At 53.1% G+C, this 17,714-nt stretch overlaps 5 protein-coding genes across 5 annotated transcripts; 1 reads left to right on the top strand and 4 right to left on the bottom strand.

Moving 5' to 3' along the window:
- The first annotated feature begins 4,170 nt into the window (after nucleotides 1–4,170).
- Nucleotides 4,171–4,876, top strand: BDP81DRAFT_52796 (uncharacterized protein). Its single transcript, XM_060595947.1, has one exon. The coding sequence runs from the start codon at nucleotides 4,307–4,309 to the stop codon at nucleotides 4,838–4,840; it is 534 nt and encodes a 177-aa protein (XP_060443375.1). The 5' UTR covers nucleotides 4,171–4,306; the 3' UTR covers nucleotides 4,841–4,876.
- A 3,276-nt stretch (nucleotides 4,877–8,152) lies between these two features.
- BDP81DRAFT_396025 (adenosine deaminase) lies at nucleotides 8,153–9,517 on the bottom strand (the record flags this gene model as incomplete). Its single annotated transcript, XM_060588135.1, has 4 exons — nucleotides 8,153–8,353; nucleotides 8,470–9,187; nucleotides 9,251–9,390; nucleotides 9,464–9,517. The coding sequence occupies 4 exons, from the start codon at nucleotides 9,515–9,517 to the stop codon at nucleotides 8,153–8,155; spliced, it is 1,113 nt and encodes a 370-aa protein (XP_060443374.1).
- A 1,312-nt stretch (nucleotides 9,518–10,829) lies between these two features.
- On the bottom strand, nucleotides 10,830–12,424 carry BDP81DRAFT_492928 (major facilitator superfamily domain-containing protein; the record flags this gene model as incomplete). The annotated part of the gene is made up of 4 exons (XM_060595340.1): nucleotides 12,045–12,424; nucleotides 11,967–11,999; nucleotides 11,507–11,908; nucleotides 10,830–11,360 (listed from the first exon to the last, which is right to left on the bottom strand). The coding sequence occupies exons 1-4, from the start codon at nucleotides 12,297–12,299 to the stop codon at nucleotides 10,830–10,832; spliced, it is 1,221 nt and encodes a 406-aa protein (XP_060443373.1). The 5' UTR covers nucleotides 12,300–12,424.
- Nucleotides 12,425–13,363: 939 nt separating this feature from the next.
- On the bottom strand, nucleotides 13,364–13,907 carry BDP81DRAFT_431952 (uncharacterized protein). The gene has a single exon (XM_060590725.1). The coding sequence runs from the start codon at nucleotides 13,819–13,821 to the stop codon at nucleotides 13,528–13,530; it is 294 nt and encodes a 97-aa protein (XP_060443372.1). The 5' UTR covers nucleotides 13,822–13,907; the 3' UTR covers nucleotides 13,364–13,527.
- Nucleotides 13,908–14,327: 420 nt separating this feature from the next.
- BDP81DRAFT_352493 (uncharacterized protein) lies at nucleotides 14,328–16,896 on the bottom strand. Its single transcript, XM_060586227.1, has 3 exons — nucleotides 16,157–16,896; nucleotides 14,784–16,088; nucleotides 14,328–14,719 (listed from the first exon to the last, which is right to left on the bottom strand). Exons 1-3 carry the CDS (start codon nucleotides 16,530–16,532, stop codon nucleotides 14,646–14,648), a joined length of 1,755 nt encoding a protein of 584 aa, XP_060443371.1. The 5' UTR covers nucleotides 16,533–16,896; the 3' UTR covers nucleotides 14,328–14,645.
- Between the last annotated feature and the right edge of the window lie 818 nt (nucleotides 16,897–17,714).

Here is a 17,714-nt window from a genome sequence, read left to right as displayed (position 1 = left end):
TAGAGAGGGAGTCCAGGCCCAGTGTTGATCCGTGTGGTGTCCGTAAGAGGCAGTCTCAGGTCTGGGAGAGGTGCGGGAGACTGGGAATGCCAGCGGTCGATTGGATGGAGACGTGGCAGTGGTTCGTCTTCTCCGTCTGTCTCTGATGCGAGTGTCTCTCGGACCCTCGGTGAGGTGTGTTCAACAACCCCCCTCTGCTTCGTACCCTGCGCCCAGAAGGACAAGAGACACGGGGGAGCTGTTTTGAGTCGTTGATCGGATGCGTCGAGGTCAGGTCCAGTGACTCCCTGGGCCACCAATCACAATGCCGCCAGTCAAGCTGATCCGATGTGTCGGATGTGGCGCGATGGGAACAATATCCAGGTGCAGGCACTCCGTACAGGTGCAATCGAGTAGGTATCCGTAGAAGCCTAAGGTAGGCGGTATCTGCAGCCAGCAAAGTGCTGTGAGAGGCCCAAGGGATTAATAGTCGATGGTTGATGATTGATGGTTCATGGTTGTTGATGCATCCAGCAGAGGTGGGGCACGAAGCTGTGTTATTTTATTTCTTCCCCCTTGGGGCCCTGGACAGGTGGGACGTGTGTGGACTCTGATCCCACACACGAATGGAAATGGCCCAAGGACAAGTGGATTCTGGAACCAGACGTGCGTGCAGATGTGGGTTGGGGGAAGGAAGGACCCAAGGGGAGACAAGTACGACAACTCGACAAGGCAAGAAACACCCCGGTGCAGGTGCAGGTGCCAGCCGGGTACGGAGTAGGCCCTTCCTCCAAGAGTCCAAAGTCCACCTCAACCTGCCCTGAGCTCTTGCCGTCAATTTTGCAACACTACGGAGTACCTACCACATCATCTACCAATGCAGCAGGCACACTTCGTGATCAAACAAAGGTACCTTCCCTCCATGTCCACCCATCCGATTGGGTACGTAGCGCAGGTACTCAAGGTACTTAGGTATGACAGACTTTTGGGGATAAATCAATTTGACTCTAAAACTCTCAGAATTTGACAAGACAGTTGAGAATTTTGCCCTCCTCGAATACATTCTCTTCGGGCTTTGTCAATCGTGCCCGCCAAAGATCGGATCCGAACAGCAGTGTTAGGTTGGTGAATAGTTTAATAGACTCCCGTCGTCCGTCTCATCCCGTCTCGTCCTCTGGTCCTCAACCACACCATTTAGCCGTGCATCCCGGACCGCCACTCTAGGTACTTCAGGTACTCCTGTGTAAAGGAGGGGTTAGGGACGCAAAAAGACGGTTTGGCTTCAAGATGCGCGCAATAACATTTGTCCACTCGCAGCGCGGGGTGTCACCTCTATTGATTGACCCAGTACTTGAGACAGGGCATTCTTATATCCATCTACAGAGTGACTATGCACAGATGAGAAGGAGCAAAAATGGGTGCTGCACCCGGTCGGAAGTGAGAAATACAGATATATCGTATCCGTACTCCGAGAAAAAGATCCTGTCCGCTTTTCCTCCGCCGGCTCCATACAATGCGGATGCGCGATGCGATTGATACCGTCCGTACCTGCCTTACATACCGGTCAAGCCTCATATGGCATGCCGGCCTGTTGTTGGACATGGTATCTGTGTGTGCTGCCGCCTGCGGCCTGCGTGCATGGGCGACCCAAGACTAAGACACACAGATCCCGATCGAGCAAGCAGACAAGCAGGGTTCAGTGCGGTAGTTTAAGGCATCTAGAGTTGTAGATTTGGGGTCCCTACCTGAACTTATGACACCTGCGTTACGGAACCCGTCAACCTTCTCGCCATCATCATCTGCAGACTACACACATCATGGGAAATCTCAAGGGACGGATCACGGATCTATTGTGCTGTGCTTTCTTGGCATCCCAGTCCCCCCACACCGAATGGTCGGACTGGTACGGAGTAGAGCGTCACCTTCCGCCTCACTTTTCACTTTCAACTCTTCTTGGGCAAAAAGTCATGCCTGGAAGTAAGGTACCTACATCACCCACCAAGGTAAACAGACATGCCGCAAAAGACCAAACAAAGGTGCGGATAACATCATGGGACGTTTCCTTTCCGCCTTGAACGGCGCACGGTCACCTCGCTCAGGATTTTGACTTTTACAGTGCTTCCTATCGCGCCATTGATTCTCTTGCCTCATCTTTTGATTGAAACCTATAGTAGATAATGCCTTGCCATTATTGTTACTTGAGGAGACTTATACGAGAGTATTGATACACATGGGTGCCTTCTTCCCCAAAGTATCTCAACTGATGCAAGTATCTAGATAGACGTCCTCCATGCTCAGACAAAAGTAACAAAAGACAGCAACTGCCTCTACCGAGCAAAAGATTGGTTGCTGAAGCAGGAAAAGGCGTATCGGCACCTGCCATCTGAGTGACATTGGAAATAAGAAAAGCACGCACTAGTGCACCTGATTTCCTCATTTAACCCCTGTCGGAACTGTTTCCAGATGGGAAGCTGCGTCAGACTGGGGTTGTCATTGGTTCAACTGACTACGGTACGTACCGCTCCTCCCGCATCAGAAAGTGGAGAAGGAGCCGCCGCACCGGCTGCGCACCCTCCAAAACAAGGCTTCTCCTCCTTCAACCTTTTTTGGCGACATGCAACCTCGACGCTTGACGCCTGGATACTCGACGGGCAATTTTTTTTTTTGTCTTTCTCTTTCTCGTGCCCCGCACATCCGACCTTGCATCTAAACGGTAGAACAAAATGGGAATTGTCCAGGCCACCCTTTGCTCTTATCGTTCACCACAACAGCTTACCCGTAAGCATTCGTACTACTCTACGCCAACTTGGCTCAGGCTCAGGGTTTTAGCGGTCTCCGTACCTCTGATTGGTACTGTATCAATGCTGAATATACTACAGAAATCATACCTTTCTTGCCTTTCTGTCGACTTCGAATTCGATCAATGGATACAACCATGAACTCCGATTCAAATATTCGGCAGTCGTGCCTCTCTCGGAGAACGCTACGGCTCGATACGGAGTACAACCATACGGTATCTGACAAAAGAACTGTTCCGCTACGCATTCGCACATGACCCCTTCACTATCCAACTTGAAGCCACTCGGTGCGGACATTGCGCTTGCGCTTCTCGGCTACCTCAACCGCACAGTACCCAGTTCAGACACAAAGAATCAGCAGACGACCAGCCGACCTGAAAGCGAGCAATCCCATCAGTAAGCGAAGTCGTACTATCGCAGGAGTCACAGACCACTCAGATGACCCGTTGTTTCTCTCACAGTGAGCTGCACTTCACCTGTAGGGTGCCTTGCAATGTGGGCCGCTCTAGCTAAGATGCATTGCATAAAAAGTAGATTGGATACAGACACTAGGCCGCATCCAGAGTCTCAGACTCTCAGGTACCGACTTCCCATCTAATTCTGTGCAGCATGCAGTCGGGTCCATGTCTTGGATGTTGGGTGTTGGCACATCCCTGACAAGCTGCGAATCAAGCAACTACCCGTACGAAGTACGACTACGAATACCTACATCACCACTCTTTGCACCGGCTGTTCCGCGACCTGTGCACCGCATTTCCCTCTCCATCCACCTCACCTCCCGTCATCAAGAAGACGAATATTCGTACATCGCCGTTACCCTACCGCAGTCCTGATCAAAATTCGGTCGTTATCGTCAGGTCGTTTTGGACACTGACAGGTCCAATTCTCCCGAGGTCATCTTCCCGAGACACACTCTTCATACTTTTCTCCCAGTCGATCACAGATGACAAGGAGATGATGGTCAGTGCCAGAATCCAGCTTTTGGGGGGGCGGAAAACGCAAGCCGCGTCGGCAGCGCTCGCCGAATAGTACCGCTTCGACTACGAATACATACTCCTCACCTCTTGTTGCTGATGGATGAACCGCATCGCTCCTTCATTTGAGCCTGACAAATACAATCATCACGACACAAACACTTGCTCGAAAGACTTTGGCCTCGCTCCGGAAACGATCAGCGCCTGCCAACTCAGCGTAGCAAGAAATTCCCAGCAGCAATGGGGGTCAGCAAGGAAATCGATGGCAGAACTCGAAAGCTAACCACGGACAGAATGGGCAAAATGAGACTTGAGAAGACCAGTCTACTGGATGTTGGCAAAGTTTTCGGCGAACCATCCGAAAACCTTATCCTCCAGAAAGGTAGCCAGAGCGATCAACAGAGTCTTGGACTCTTCATACCTTTGCGGTTGGAGGGACTAGGGCTGGGACGAGGGCCAGGGCCAGGACAACGATGATGGCGAGCCCTTGGTCCAAGTGCAGATCTAACTCCAACGTTTGTTCGGGAAATCCCCAGATGTCAGGTGGCGACAATCATGGATTGGGCGAGGGGCATAGACAAGAAGACAGATGCCTTCCTTGCTGGGCTGCTGGGCGGGTGGGAGCCGTCATCGTCAGCCAGCCGGGGTCCTCGGATTATTGGGCGAACCACCCATCTATTTCCCTTGTTGTACAGCAGGCCCAGCGCTCTCTGCTCATTGTTTGCTTTTCCAACATCATCAGTTTTGCCGTCGTCCCAATTGCTTGATCTCATCTCAAGTCAGGCCTTATCGCAACCACTACAGATCTGGGCCTGGCGCTTCGATAAATCTTTCGCCGACCAAGCGTCTTTCTGTTGCCAACGGCCCCTTCCTCTCGCTGTCGAAGCTTTGAGGATATATCCGCAACGAAGCTTTCTCGTCACCCTTCAGGGTCATCTCCCAGTGGTTTTGGTAGGGTGGGCGGCCCAAGCTCTAGCTCTCGAGACAACCGGTGCCATCACAAGCCCCAAGCTTCCCGCGTTGCTTCTTTTTGAGGTCATAGGAAAACAGTGTCTCGCCCTTGCTCACTCTATTGGCCCATATCGATAATCGCACTTGAGCGAGATGAGCATACCGAAATCAAAACGATAACCAGCGTGAAATCTTCGAGCATACCCGCCATCACCACTGCCACTGCTTCACTTCCCAAGCGGTATTCATGATCGGTAGACAAATCCGGTTGAACAGTAGCCACGGCGATGGCATGCGTACGATGCCAGATGGACACCCGACTCTGACTTCTTCCGCCGTTGCGGCGTCTAACATCATTCCCGAACCGTATGTCCCCATATCAGCAGCGACATAGAAAGCTGTCGGTATTCCTGTAAGAAGAACAGGCGGTGCTCAATCGCGTCGCTTGTCTCGTCTGAAGGGCAAATACACATTAAATCAAACAAACGCCCCCTACATACTTGGCACTTGCACATCGCCACTCGAGATATTGAGAACAAGAAAGGACGCCTCTCGTTCCCTTCTAAGTTTGTCGGCCATTCTTCGAAACCCCTGCAGGGCGATGCTCCTATCTTGTGCTTGGTAAGGGAGCCCATGGCTGCTGGTACCCGTCTTCTGCTTCAACCTTGTGCCACCGCTCACTGGCCCAAGAGTAACCTTGTGGAATGCCAGGCTATTTTTGTGCCACCTTGGACTGCTCAGGCTTCAGCTGCAGGTTTTCTTCATCTTGAGCTGCAGCCCGTCAACCCCGGCATCTAAACAACCTCCCACGGCGCCACCGACATATCGTCTGGCTAGGCGAATTATGGAAGTGTCACCCTCACCGGCGATGTCATTCTGCCGCCCGTACATGCTCTCCTGATCGACGACACTTGCTCGGCGCATGGAGGATATGGCGTACCTAGCTTACACGCTAATACAACTATATACCTCTGCTGGTGGCAGACGATGTCGAATATCAAAAAGTTGCTTACAACCTCGCTCGCACTGTGTGGTACGTCGGCAGTCCAAGTTCGACCCCATACCGAAGTTGGTTTGGTTAGGCCTCCATCAAAGCACAATGGCGCATAATGGCAGCTCGTCTGATTCGCGAAGCATGTTACAAGAAGGATCGAAGGAGACCGAAATTGACAGCCAATTGTTCGATTTTGCCCAGGTCGAAGCTTTGACAGATATGTCACGGTCAACGTCACCGACAAGCAGATTCACTGCCTCGCCCCCATTTCAGTTCGGCGAGGGCTCGACGTAAACTCCGCAGGACTTTGTGTATCTCCGCAAACCTAGTTGATGACTGACCAGTTGGTCATTGGGTATTGATAGACACGGGAGAGTAAAAAACGAGGTACATTGCGCAGATTCAATATATGTCGTCGTAAGTCTCGTTACCGGCACCTTTGATATCTTCGGCCGCCGATCACCCAAGGACAAGAACGCACGTCTTCTCCGCTGGGCGGAAAACGCACGGGCTCCCATGGATCCTGTTCCACCCGGGATCACGGATAGAATCCGCTTGCCACTCGCTTCGAGTTGCTGGCATCCCCCCCTCCCTTTGTCTCTTTCAGACTTGCATTGAACGTTGGTACGGATACTCGCCCCGGTGATAACCCCCAATCTTCTAACCTACCCGCAGGTCGCAGCCTTCTGAAAGATGCTTTCTTGCGCTGGTCGCTCCATGTTTTACCGTTTCACATTTTGACGCCGGGATCACCTTTCCTGCGGGTGGCATGACGGATCTCGTCTGGCACCCGTCGACGATCCAGGACATCGACGAGGTCTGTGTGTCGTCTCAACGAAAAATGTAAAGATGAATAAACGACGGTGTCACGGTGTATTGCAATCGTCATTCGCGAATCTGTCTCCGGAGTATACTCCTGTAAGGCAGTCCGCGGAGTGCGCAGGCCCAAGCCAGCGACGATGCTTGGGCAACGAAAAATGCCACCCCATTCTTCTTCTACTCTCATAGGGCCAAGGCAGAGAGGAACAAAGTGTGCCACCCTTCACAAGCAAGACCACCGCGAAATCTCGAGGCTGCAGCAGACGAGACATTTGGCCGTTTCTTAGCCCTACGACTGGGCGGTATGCTTGTCCTCTCCTCCTCTGCAGCACCGGCACAGGGCGAGAGGGGACCCTTCCTGGCAGCTTGGCACGTCCCTGATGCTGGCAAACACTCGTTCGGTCTAGCGGGAACCATCTGAGAGAGATCTTGCTTCCCAAAAGAAAGTCCAGTCTAGAATAATCAAGGGACACCAAAGTAGCTTATACGCTTGAGCACAATTATGTAAGAAGCCATCTCGACTTGGGCATTAAATGCGCCTACCTGCGTGTGGCACCTGCTCACTGCACAGACCCTGGCTAAGTATCCGTATCAACGATTTTGGGTCCCCTCTGTCTTTGACAAGGCGGCGAACTACTGCATCGTGCTTCGAAAGCATTGACACGGGTTATCTGGTGGTCGACTGAAATCTATGGAACCTACAGCTAGATTTCTGCAAAGCTAATCATAGAGTCATTCATACCTCAGCATGGTGTACATCGACCTATCAAAGCTGCTAGGGGGTAGGAAGCCAAAGACCTAGTAATGGTGAAGTACGTTACGGCTCTAAAGGTCATGACAGGGTGTTAGTCGTTATCATGGAGCAGCGAACCATGAAACGAGATATCTTGTCACCAGAATTTTCCTTGGCCACTCCGTGCAACGGTAGAATTACAAATCTGCATGGGAGAGACGGAGTCGGTACCAGACCAGATTCAGGCTAGCTAGCCCCAGGCCCGGTTCCGGCCAGATTTGACCGAGTATCAAAACGGAAGACCCCACGGACAGTGTTACTTGGTAAGTTGCAAGGTGCCGAGCGAAAGCAAAGCTAATTAAGAGTGGTTTCCTGTAAATTTTCTTTATTATTGATGCGAATCGACAAACATTGACTCCGATTTCATGGTGGGCAGTCGATCCGCCCGCCCGTATGGGAGACAAAATAACTCGGGATATGCCATCAAACACAAGAAATAACTCTCGGCTCTGGAGAAGCCAACTCAACCAAACCCCCCTTTTGCCGAGCGGCCCAATCATTCTCCATCGCACGGGAGACCCTTCGTGCTCGTACGCGGCAAAGCCCGGGAAAAGCGGGCAGATTTACGAGGACCTCGCTCGACCCGATCCGGGAATTCGAAAGCGAGACGCTCCGGCCCTCGGGGTCTTGTACCGGTCCGGTAGCAAGGACCGAGAGAAAAAAAAACCCAAATAGGAAGAAGAACGAAATCGGTGTTCTAAGTGCTAGGTAGCGGAAATTTCTACATTAGGAAAGGTTGTTGGAAATTATCGACAGTCGCATCCCGATGCCTCTTTAATACAGAAGCAGGCTCTTTGCTGAACCCCTCTCGGTCTACTCGGTCCATCGATGCGACGACTATTACTTATTCTTGGGCGGCGGCAGCGGCAGCGGCAGGTTTCCACATCAGTTGTCGGAGACGGTCTTTCTCGGCCTCGTCTGCAAAGATGGTTTCTATGCCCCGTCGGGCCAGCGCGCAAATTTCGTCCCGGGAGAACTTGAAGTGCTCCGCTACGAGCCTGTACTCGTTGGACAACGGGCTGCCAAAGACGCCAACGTCGTCGGTCTGTTTTTGAGTATGAAAGTCAGCTGAGGTACAATCTTTGAGTAGACGAGCTTTCGCGAAGAGATGTTGAGAAAAGGGGGAAGGGAGGTTCTTTCGCGTAAAAAGGAGGAACGCACGCCTAAAGAAATCAAGCTCCCCTCCACGCCCCACCACTCCCCGAAATGATGGCCCTCGAACCCGCCCGTCACCATGCCCGCGTGGACGTTGCAGCTGAGACACAGCTCGAGTCCGATGCCGCGCTTGGTGATTTCCCGCTTCACGTCCTCGCCGAGGTGGATGACGTGACCCAGCCGCCGCGGCGACCACGACAGGATCTCGGCGAGTTCGGCCGGGTGGCCGGAGCACTCTGCCTCGCCAAAGTGGATTGTGATGCCGAGGCCGAGGGTGCGGGCTTCGGCGAAGGCGTGGCGGAAGATAGAGATGGTTTCGGGGTTTGAGTTGTCGTTGTCCTGCTGGCCTGTGTGGTGAATGCGTGCGGCCGGGTCGCCGCAGAGGTCTACGCCGACGACGCCTCTGTCGCGGAAGGAGGCTGCGAGGCGGACTGTTTCGTGGGCTTGCGCGGGGGTGTGGCGGCGGTCGACGGAGAGGATGAGGCGGGTGCGCATGCCGCCGGGGTGAGAGGCCTCGAAGGCGTCTATCGCGGAGAGGATGGTTGCGACGTAGACTGACGGCGGCTGGGGGGTAGGTGAGGGTAAGGAGCGCGGGGTGGTGCGGAGTTCGAGGTAGGTGACGCCGTCTGCGTGGAAATCCTGGAGGACGGAGAGGGTTGCTTTGCGGAGGGTGTCGATGTCGGTGATGAGGTTGTAGATGTACGATGAGAAGAGGGGGAAGAAGCTGTGTGTGGTGTGTTAGCGAACCCTGGCTTACTAGGCTAGGTGAAGTGAGGTGAGATTTTACGTGGTGAGGTCGTAGTCGTGTTTGCCGTCAGGCATCACGACGAGGGGGTCCTCGAGGTCCGTTTCGCCTGCCTCGTGCTTGAGGAGCCAGATGTCGTGGAGGGTGCGGCGGCTTATGCTGCCTGTCAAGTGGGCGTGGAGCTGTGGTTTTGTCAGATGAGGTGTTCGTAAGGTGGTCAGGGGCTCATACCTCAAGGGGCTTCTTGAGTCATACCTCGATTTTAGGGAGAGCTACAAAATCCATGTCTATTGTTGGTTGAGAACCCATCTTGTCTGAATGTTCACGTCTTTCTTCCTTCGAAAATGTCAGGGCTGATGAGATTGTTGCGAGTTGGGTGTTGGTGAGAATTCCCACCTTCTTTTCAGTTGTCAAAAGTAGAGCCGTCGATACTTCCTCACCCCTCTTGTTCCTGAAATCTGCGCGGGCGAGCGAATTGGATCCAAACTAGAAGTAGAAAAGAGGTGGTTGGGAAGGTGATGGCGGGGAAGTTCCTGAGCAACGTTACCGTTTGAAGGCAACTAGAGTGGTTTGTAGAAAGGGTGTGTGTGTGTGTGTGTGTGTGTAACGAGACTACACTGCTGTGTTTGGGAAAAAGGATGAGGCGTTTTGCGGTGCAGTATGCAATCCAGGTTTCCCGACGCAGGTTCCGAGTCGGACCGGGCCGACGGTGCCGATCCCGGAGTTTGGTCCCCATAATTTCTGCGCTCCGTGGAGTGAGACATTCCCGGCGATCGCCGGAAGACTTGCTTTGTTTGACTCGGGTCACCTTGTAGATTGTTATTTGCCAGTTTCATAGATTTTACGATTTTTTTCTCCTTCTTCTATTTCATTTTCGTCTACCTCCCGCTCTGTTTCTCTACCTCTGCTTTCTTCACTTTACCTAACCTTCAGTTCAGTGGAATATTGCCATATTTCCGAATCGTTAACGCCGCATTGCAAGTATGCCCTTGAAGTAGATGACGCACACTGACTCACACTGACTCTTTCACAGTCCAAGATTCCTCTCTTGGCTGGATATCTATCCAAGGTGACATGCCTTGATTAGAATCAAGCAGAGTGCAGTCAGTGAACGCGAAGCTCGGGGAGATGAACCTGATCTGTGCAGTAGGCAAAAGCCACCATATAGACAGACCACTTCCCTTGCAATATGTGTGTCTACTACATGGTAGTTTTTTATGGCCAATCGTATACAGGTAGGCCTCGTGTCCACTTTAATGCTCTGTTGGTGCCTGTTCACCGTGGAATCAAGCTCTTTGGCTTCTCTTTGCCACATGGCTCTATCGGAAGTTGAGTACACATGTCTCCCTATTTTTAACACACTAATTAAGTCTCAAGTATGATACCTTATGAAAGTATTTTCAAACATCTAAACCACCTTCGCGATGATTCATATCCACGCAAGACCTCGATTCTATATGTTCCGCGGTATGAAAACCTCCAAACTCCAGTGGCAATGCAAAGTACATCTTTCATATACTATACTCGAGTTGCAGTGTCTCTTCCACACGACCACACTATTCGCATATGCACACGATCCCAGTGTCTCCTATCTCCCTCCCCTGAATTCTCCGTACTTCGCTCACTCCTGCTTACGCCTAATCCTCGGCAGCAACTTCGTCGCCGCAACAACGACAGCAGGGAAAAACGGACCCAAAAAGAACCCCTGGAGCACAACCGCCACCGCAGAGACGTAGAAATGCGGCACGAGCCAAAACACAAGCTCGAGCGCCATGGCGATGGGGATGTAAATCGACACGGCGAGCTTGACGCCCAGTTTGGACGTGACGAAGCCGAGGACCGCGCGGCCGAGGGTGATGCCGAGCCAGAAGCCGACCGAGGTCATGCCCGAGTCAAAGTTGTTGGCCTTGCGGACCTGGATCATGAACTGCACGATCCAGCCGCCGAGAGAGACCTCTGTGCCGATGTAGGCGAGGAGGAAGAGGGCGCAGAACCAGGAGACGCGGGCGTAGGGGCGTTTGAAGAGGGCGGTGCGGAGGCCGCCTCCGGGGGTGTCGCTGCGGGAGTGGTTTACCAGCTCGCGGTATACTTCGCCGGTTTGCGTCCAGAAGGCTGCTGTGCACCATACGAGCTCGATGCAGGCCAGGCCGAGCTGAGAAGGTGGTGTGGAGTCAGATCGTGTCATACACACACACACACACACTCTCTCTCTCTCTCTCTCTCTCTCTCTCTCTCTCTCTCTCTCTCTCTCTCTCTCATAGCCTCGGGGAAGGGAAAAGAGGAGGGCATGATACTCACCATGAGGTAGTAAAAGTTCCACCAACCCAAATTGGCCTTGTTAATCATGGTCGTGGCAATCAAAGGGGCAATCACGCCGCCGACGCCATACGACGCGTGCAAGAACCCGAGGACCTCGTTCGCCCTGGCCATGTTGCCAATGTACGCGTTCCACCCGGCGTCGCTGAGGCCGTTACCGAAGCCGGCGATGACGAAGGCGGCAACCAGCGCCGGGTAGGGCGGGTGCTGGGATATGATGATGTAGGCGACAATGTGGCACGCGGAGGCGATGACGGCAATGCCGCGCTGGCCGAGCTTCAGGTGGACGTAGTTGTTGAGGACGGCCGAGAGGACGTAGCCGATGAAGGGGGAGAGGAAGACGAGGGAGACGACGACGTAGGTGAGGTCGTAGTAGATTTCCAGCTGTTGAGAGGGGCGTGTGAGCCGGAGATTGTGGTAAGCTTGGACGGGAGGGACGTACGTAGGGAATTAAAGCCTGGTCTGAAGTCAGTCGCTGTACAAGTTTGAAGTTTGAACAGAGTATGGGAGAGGAACTTACACCGTAGGCGGCATCATTCGCCCCAGAGACGAGGAGACTCCAGAAACAAGACAAGACTCTGAAGAGATTCGACCTCGGGTGGTTCCATTTCTGCACAACTGCGGCTGTCATCGTCGGGGCAGGAAGACCTCCCGTCGCATCTTCATTCGATCCCAATAGATGGCCTTCGGTATTTAGAAGGCTGCCTTCTTTCGAGGTCGATTCCTGGACCGGAGGGCTTTGTCGGACCGTCACCGTTGTCGACTGTGCAGTCATATCGTATCTTGTAGCAACCGCTCGTCTATCTTCCGCCAGATCCTAAGTAGCTTGTCGGGTCGAATTTGATCAATACTGTCGATTGGGATTATTCAAGGGTCGTGTGTTCCGAACTTGGTATTAATTGTGCTCCAAACCGTATTCCAGGTAAATGGGAAGCAACTCCAAAGACTCCAAATTTATTCAAAGCCAAGTATAACGAATTGGGTATCCTAGTCCTAGACGGAATATGTAATACGGTAATGCTTGCAAGGGCGATGTGGGACGATCTTGAGCAGCTCTTTCCAGACACACAGATATCTATTCCCTTGCGTCACTAGACGTGTGTATTTGTACTAGGGCTGGCTCGGCAGCTATCGAGTATGTACTGGGACTGGAATATCACGTCTTCCCGGAGAACATTTCGCGGCCAGAGTCAACTACCTTACCTACAACAAGCTGATGTGACTCTGAGCATGCCCCAGAGGAGACACCAGCTCCTGTCTCGCCATGCCGGGTGAACAATCATCAGCCCAGACACTGGGCAACGGCGGGAGGCCCGAAGAACCGGGGCGCGCGATGGACCGTTGATCAACCCAGATCGAGAGCTGGCTGGCTGGGATTTGTTCGGTGAAGTGGTCCCGAGGAGACGGGAGCGGGTCCGGTCCTTGGTATAAGTGGAACCTTGAACTTGAAGTGCTTCCTGATCCGGAAAGATTGCCAACTCCCGCTAATGCTAGCCTTATTTAGACGGCGTTAGAGGAAGCAGGTGTGTCACGAGGTGATGAGGAGGTCTGAATATGAATTCCGTGATGTGCTTAGCTTGGCTAGACCATTTTGACGAGCTGACTCGGCCTCTTTTCATGGTGGCCATTTTCTGTGTTGCTTTTTTGTTTACCTATTACTTTTGGGCGTTTACGGGAGAGGAGGCCGAGTCTCATACATTCTTTTCGTTATTGTGAGCAAAGTACTGTCGACTGTGTTTCTGAGGGATGAGATTTGCACCGCAGAAACTCGGGGGAATAAATGAATATCTTTCTTACTCCTTATATATATAACCATGCTCGACCTTGTCTATCGAATTATTTTTCCTTTCAAAGCGGGCGTATAACAATAGTAAAGTAGAACCGAGAAGTAAGTGAGTGAGAAGACATTTCGGATCTAGTGCAAGAGGCCTTCTGCAAGGCGGTAAGCTGGAATCGAAGTCAGAACCTTCCAAAAACCAACGGGGGTCGAGGCCCTTTGTATGTCATTGCAAGTGATCAGTCGCAACTACTGTGTCAGGTGTCTCCTCATCTGATGGTGACAGGATAAACAAACAATCGAACCATAGACCATAACCAGGAAGTGAATGGTCCACGGTCAGATAAAAGGGTCGATACGCGGCAAGGACGAAGACGTCACGGGCTTCTCCCCGAAGCCCGTCTCGATGCCACATGTCAACCGATCTTTTCGGTTTGATCTTATCGTCACTCAGAGCTTGCAATGATGACGACCGGAACAACAACAAGACAATGTACAAACTTGCTAGGCGACATCGCATTTCGGCTTTTCGCCTGCGCCTAGCCAAGTTTATCGTCCCTTGGCCAGCGAGGTTCCCTTCAAATCCTCGCGACTATCCGTCCGAAAGCAGAGTGTTGTATTATGCCTCGGCAGCCCCACCTCTTAAAAGACCGTAGATACCTTCAGGGTAGCCCGGACAAGCTCGGCCATGCAGGTGAGAGAATGGAGTCCTAGACCATCCTCCCGGCTCCGACATCACCCGCAACCATGCATTCCCAGCACTTCGGAAACTTCGTGCAGCTTCGGCTCGTCCCGCCGCTTAATCGAACACACTTTAACTGATCTGCGGAGCTGTCTGTATACCAGTATCCGTACGGATGGATACCTACTTACAGCAAATCACATGCAACAAGCTACCCCCGCGTCCATGATGTTGTTGTATGTGTGTCTAATCGTAACATTTCCTCATTATTCAACTCACGCGTTCGAGCGTAGGATGGTCCCGAGGGGCCCTCGGTAGGGGTTTTTTTTTTTTTTTTTTTTTTTAAACATTGTACAGGTGTTATTGGCAGAAAAATCGGACAAACTCCTACAGGGTAGTCGTGTGTGCGTTTGGTTTTTCCCCTTTCTGAGGGGATTTGATCGTGTGTCCAGTTCTACCCAGTCTATCGTTTCCCCGCCCAGCCATTAAAGCCGATCGATTCTATCGTTTCGCTCTCAAGACACCATAATAACAACAAAAAAAGGTGAACGGAAAGAAAAGGTTACGGGACACGAAAGGAAAATAACAAAGAAGTGTAAAGTTATCCCAGCGCCAGAGGCAAGGAAAATGATTCATGAACGCCTAGAATAAACCACCCAGGCCTATTCTCTTGAGATGTCGCGACCGAAGACCTTGGACTTGAGCCAGTCGTTCACGACGAGGAGACGGTTGCGAGCTAAGGTCAATGGTATTAGCATGTGATTATACTCGGCAAAAGGTGTGAGTGATGTAAAACTTACTGCTGAAGCACATGGAAAGGTAAGCACTGCGCCAGAAGAAGTACGTCATGGTACCACCACTGGCAATGTTTCCGTTCCACCAGGCAACGTCTGCGACAGCCTTCTCACTGCCAATGTAGGCCAAGCTGCCCTGGTGAGAGTAGTGGAAGGGCTTGATGTCCTTGATGCGGCGGAGCTGGCGCTCGTGGGCCTCAATCTCCTTGGCGACCTCGGCAGCGTTGCCGGGCTTCAAGTTGAGGTTGGCGCTAAGCTCCTGGACGCGCTCCTCGAGGGTCTCGGTTCTGGCCATGTTGTTGAAGAGTCTAGCAAGGAAGTTACCCTCCTGCGCAGCGACCTGGGCAGTCGGGGCGTATCCGGCCACGGCGCAGTCGCCAATGGCCCAGATGTCACGGGTGCCCTGAACAACGAGGTACTCGTTGACGGCCAGACCGCGGCGGGAGTCCTTCTGGGCGGGGATCTTGGTGATGAGGTCGCGGATGATGGGGCGGACAGCGTTACCAGTAGCCCAGACGAGAAGACCGTAGGGGATGGTGAGGGTCTGCTTCTTTCCGTCGGGGCCGGTACCCTCGGCCTGAACGTAGGTGTCGGTGACCTTCTTGACCATGGTCTTGGTCAAGATGTCAATCTTCTCCTCCTCGAATGTCTTCTCGGTATACTCAATCAGCTGCTTGGAGAAAGAGGGCAAAACGTTGGGGAGAGCCTCGATCAGGGTGACCTTGAAGCGGTCGGCAATCTCAGGGACCAGACGCTTGATGTCCTGCTCGAAGAAGTCCTGCAGCTCACCGGCGAACTCGACACCAGTCGGGCCACCACCAACGACAACCATGTGCATGAGACGGCTGACATCCTCGGCAGACTGGTCCTTGAAGGCGGCGGTCTCGACGCAGTCCATGATCTTCTTGCGGATAGCCTGGGCGTCGTTGATCTCCTTCAGGAAGCAGGAGTTCTCGCGCACACCCGGGATGCCGAAGGTGGCGTTCTCAGCTCCGACACCGACAACCAGCAGGTCGTAGGCGACCTCAGTCTCGGATGTGGTACCCTTAATCTCCGACGTATCCAGGATCTTGACAACCTTCCTCTCGGGATCGACGGAGCTGGCCTCGGCTTCGTAGAACTTGACGGCGGCCTTCTTGTGACGGAGGATGGTTCGGATGGGCTCCATGATGGAGCGGTGCTCAATGGTGCCGGTGGTGCAGGAAGGCAGAAGAGGGGTGAAGAGGAAGTAGTTTCTAGGCGAGATGACGACGACATTGTAGTTTTCCGTGTCGAGCTTCTTCAAGAGAGAGACGGATCCCCAGCCAGTGCCTGTTGCAACTTGTCAGTATGCGATATGTGCAATGCGTACGGCGCGCCGTCGAGAGTAGGAAACTTACCGAGAATAACCAGCGTCTTCTTGGTGGGGTCCAGCTCAACCTGATCCTCGGGGTGCCTGTCATCGTAGACAACATATCCAATGTAGCCGAAGAGACCCAGGGCAGAGAGGTAGGTCAAGCGCCAGGCCCATCTGAAGGTCTTGCGGACCTTGCCAGCTTTCTTGGGAGCGACATCGGCGTAGTTTCTGGTAAGCTGGCGCGCAACGGTTCCGACCTGGGGAAGAGCGGCGACTCTCGGCCTCGCGGTGAGGGTTCTGACGGACTGTCTGGAAGTGGTGGTGAGGGTTCTGCGACCGGCATTGGCAGCGCGCGGAGCTCTCGGGACCAGCTGCTGAGCTGCGCGAAGGGAGCTCATGGCTCTGACGGACGAAGCCATTGCTTCAATTGGTGATGGAGAGGAAGGTCCCCGGTGACCAAATATGGTTCTTGATGGCGAGGCGAGAGGATGCGACACTTGGTTGAGGGAAGGGAAAAGGAAAGAAAAACGAAGGAAATCGGAGGAGGAAGGAAATTCGGAGACGATAAGGATGTTGGTGGACTAGAATTGGGGGTGGGAATCGATGCTGGAGGTGTGTGACGCAGCAAACGAAGAGAGAGATTTGCAGGCTGGCGACTGGACCCTCCCAACATGGCGGTATTTTTTGGCAGCTTGCAGAAAATTTTAGGTGCTACGGGGGTGAGAACGTGAGGTCAGAGATAGCGCGCTCCGCCCGCGGCGCCGCCAGCGAAAAGATGGAAGCTTGGACGGGGAAGAGGACGTGTGATTGGGTGGGCTGTTTGCGGCAATCCAGTGACCGACCGCGAGAGCGATGTTGCTGCCGACATCTACCTAAGGTACCTAAGGTAGGTAAGATGTCTCGGCCGCCTCGGGACTGCCTTAGGTGCCTTAGTAGCTGCTTACCTGGCACATTCAGACTTCCCTTGCACTTGATTACTAGGGATATTAGGCGTGCTGGGCATACAGGGGATTCACTGAGGGTCCTTCTCTACCTTACTCCGTATCGTGGTCCGCGCAGCCGCAATCTGCTCCCAATGGAGCGCTTGTTTTTGCCCTATCAATGTTTGGTCATCGTCCAACTTGGGGGTTAATATGGCCCATTTCGAGGTGGGCTTGGGTGGGATTCGGGGTGTCTCTTGCCCTTTTTCCCTCGTTGCTTTTGTATCTTTATTTTGTGTTTGCTCGTCTTGGTTGGTCTCTCTGAATTTTTTTTTCTCTTTGCGCGGCGCCTTGTCCGCCGGCGGCCTTGATCCAAAGAAGAAGCCCCGGCCACGCCCCGGCCGAACCCCGGCGTTTTGTCATTGAGTTCTCCTTCCGCACCAGGGCACTTTCGGTCCGTCGCACCTTCACCATCTGCGCCTGGCTGATGTCGCGATAGTAACCCGGACCAGGATGACTCAGGGCAAGTCTCCATCGCGCGCTCTTTTTTTCGTGGCTTTCTTACCCGCTGTCGGGCATCGCGCCCAATCATGACTTCATCTTACACACATCCCTCACTAATATCTCGCAACTTCAACTGGGCTTGACCCCCCGACTCCACTTCCCCGTCCACCCTTACCA

Source organism: Colletotrichum phormii (genome assembly GCF_030913505.1).
Source record: "Colletotrichum phormii strain CBS 102054 chromosome Unknown BDP81scaffold_14, whole genome shotgun sequence".
NCBI classification, from domain to species: Eukaryota; Fungi; Ascomycota; class Sordariomycetes; order Glomerellales; family Glomerellaceae; genus Colletotrichum; species Colletotrichum phormii.
This window is presented reverse-complemented; position numbering and strand designations above follow the sequence as displayed.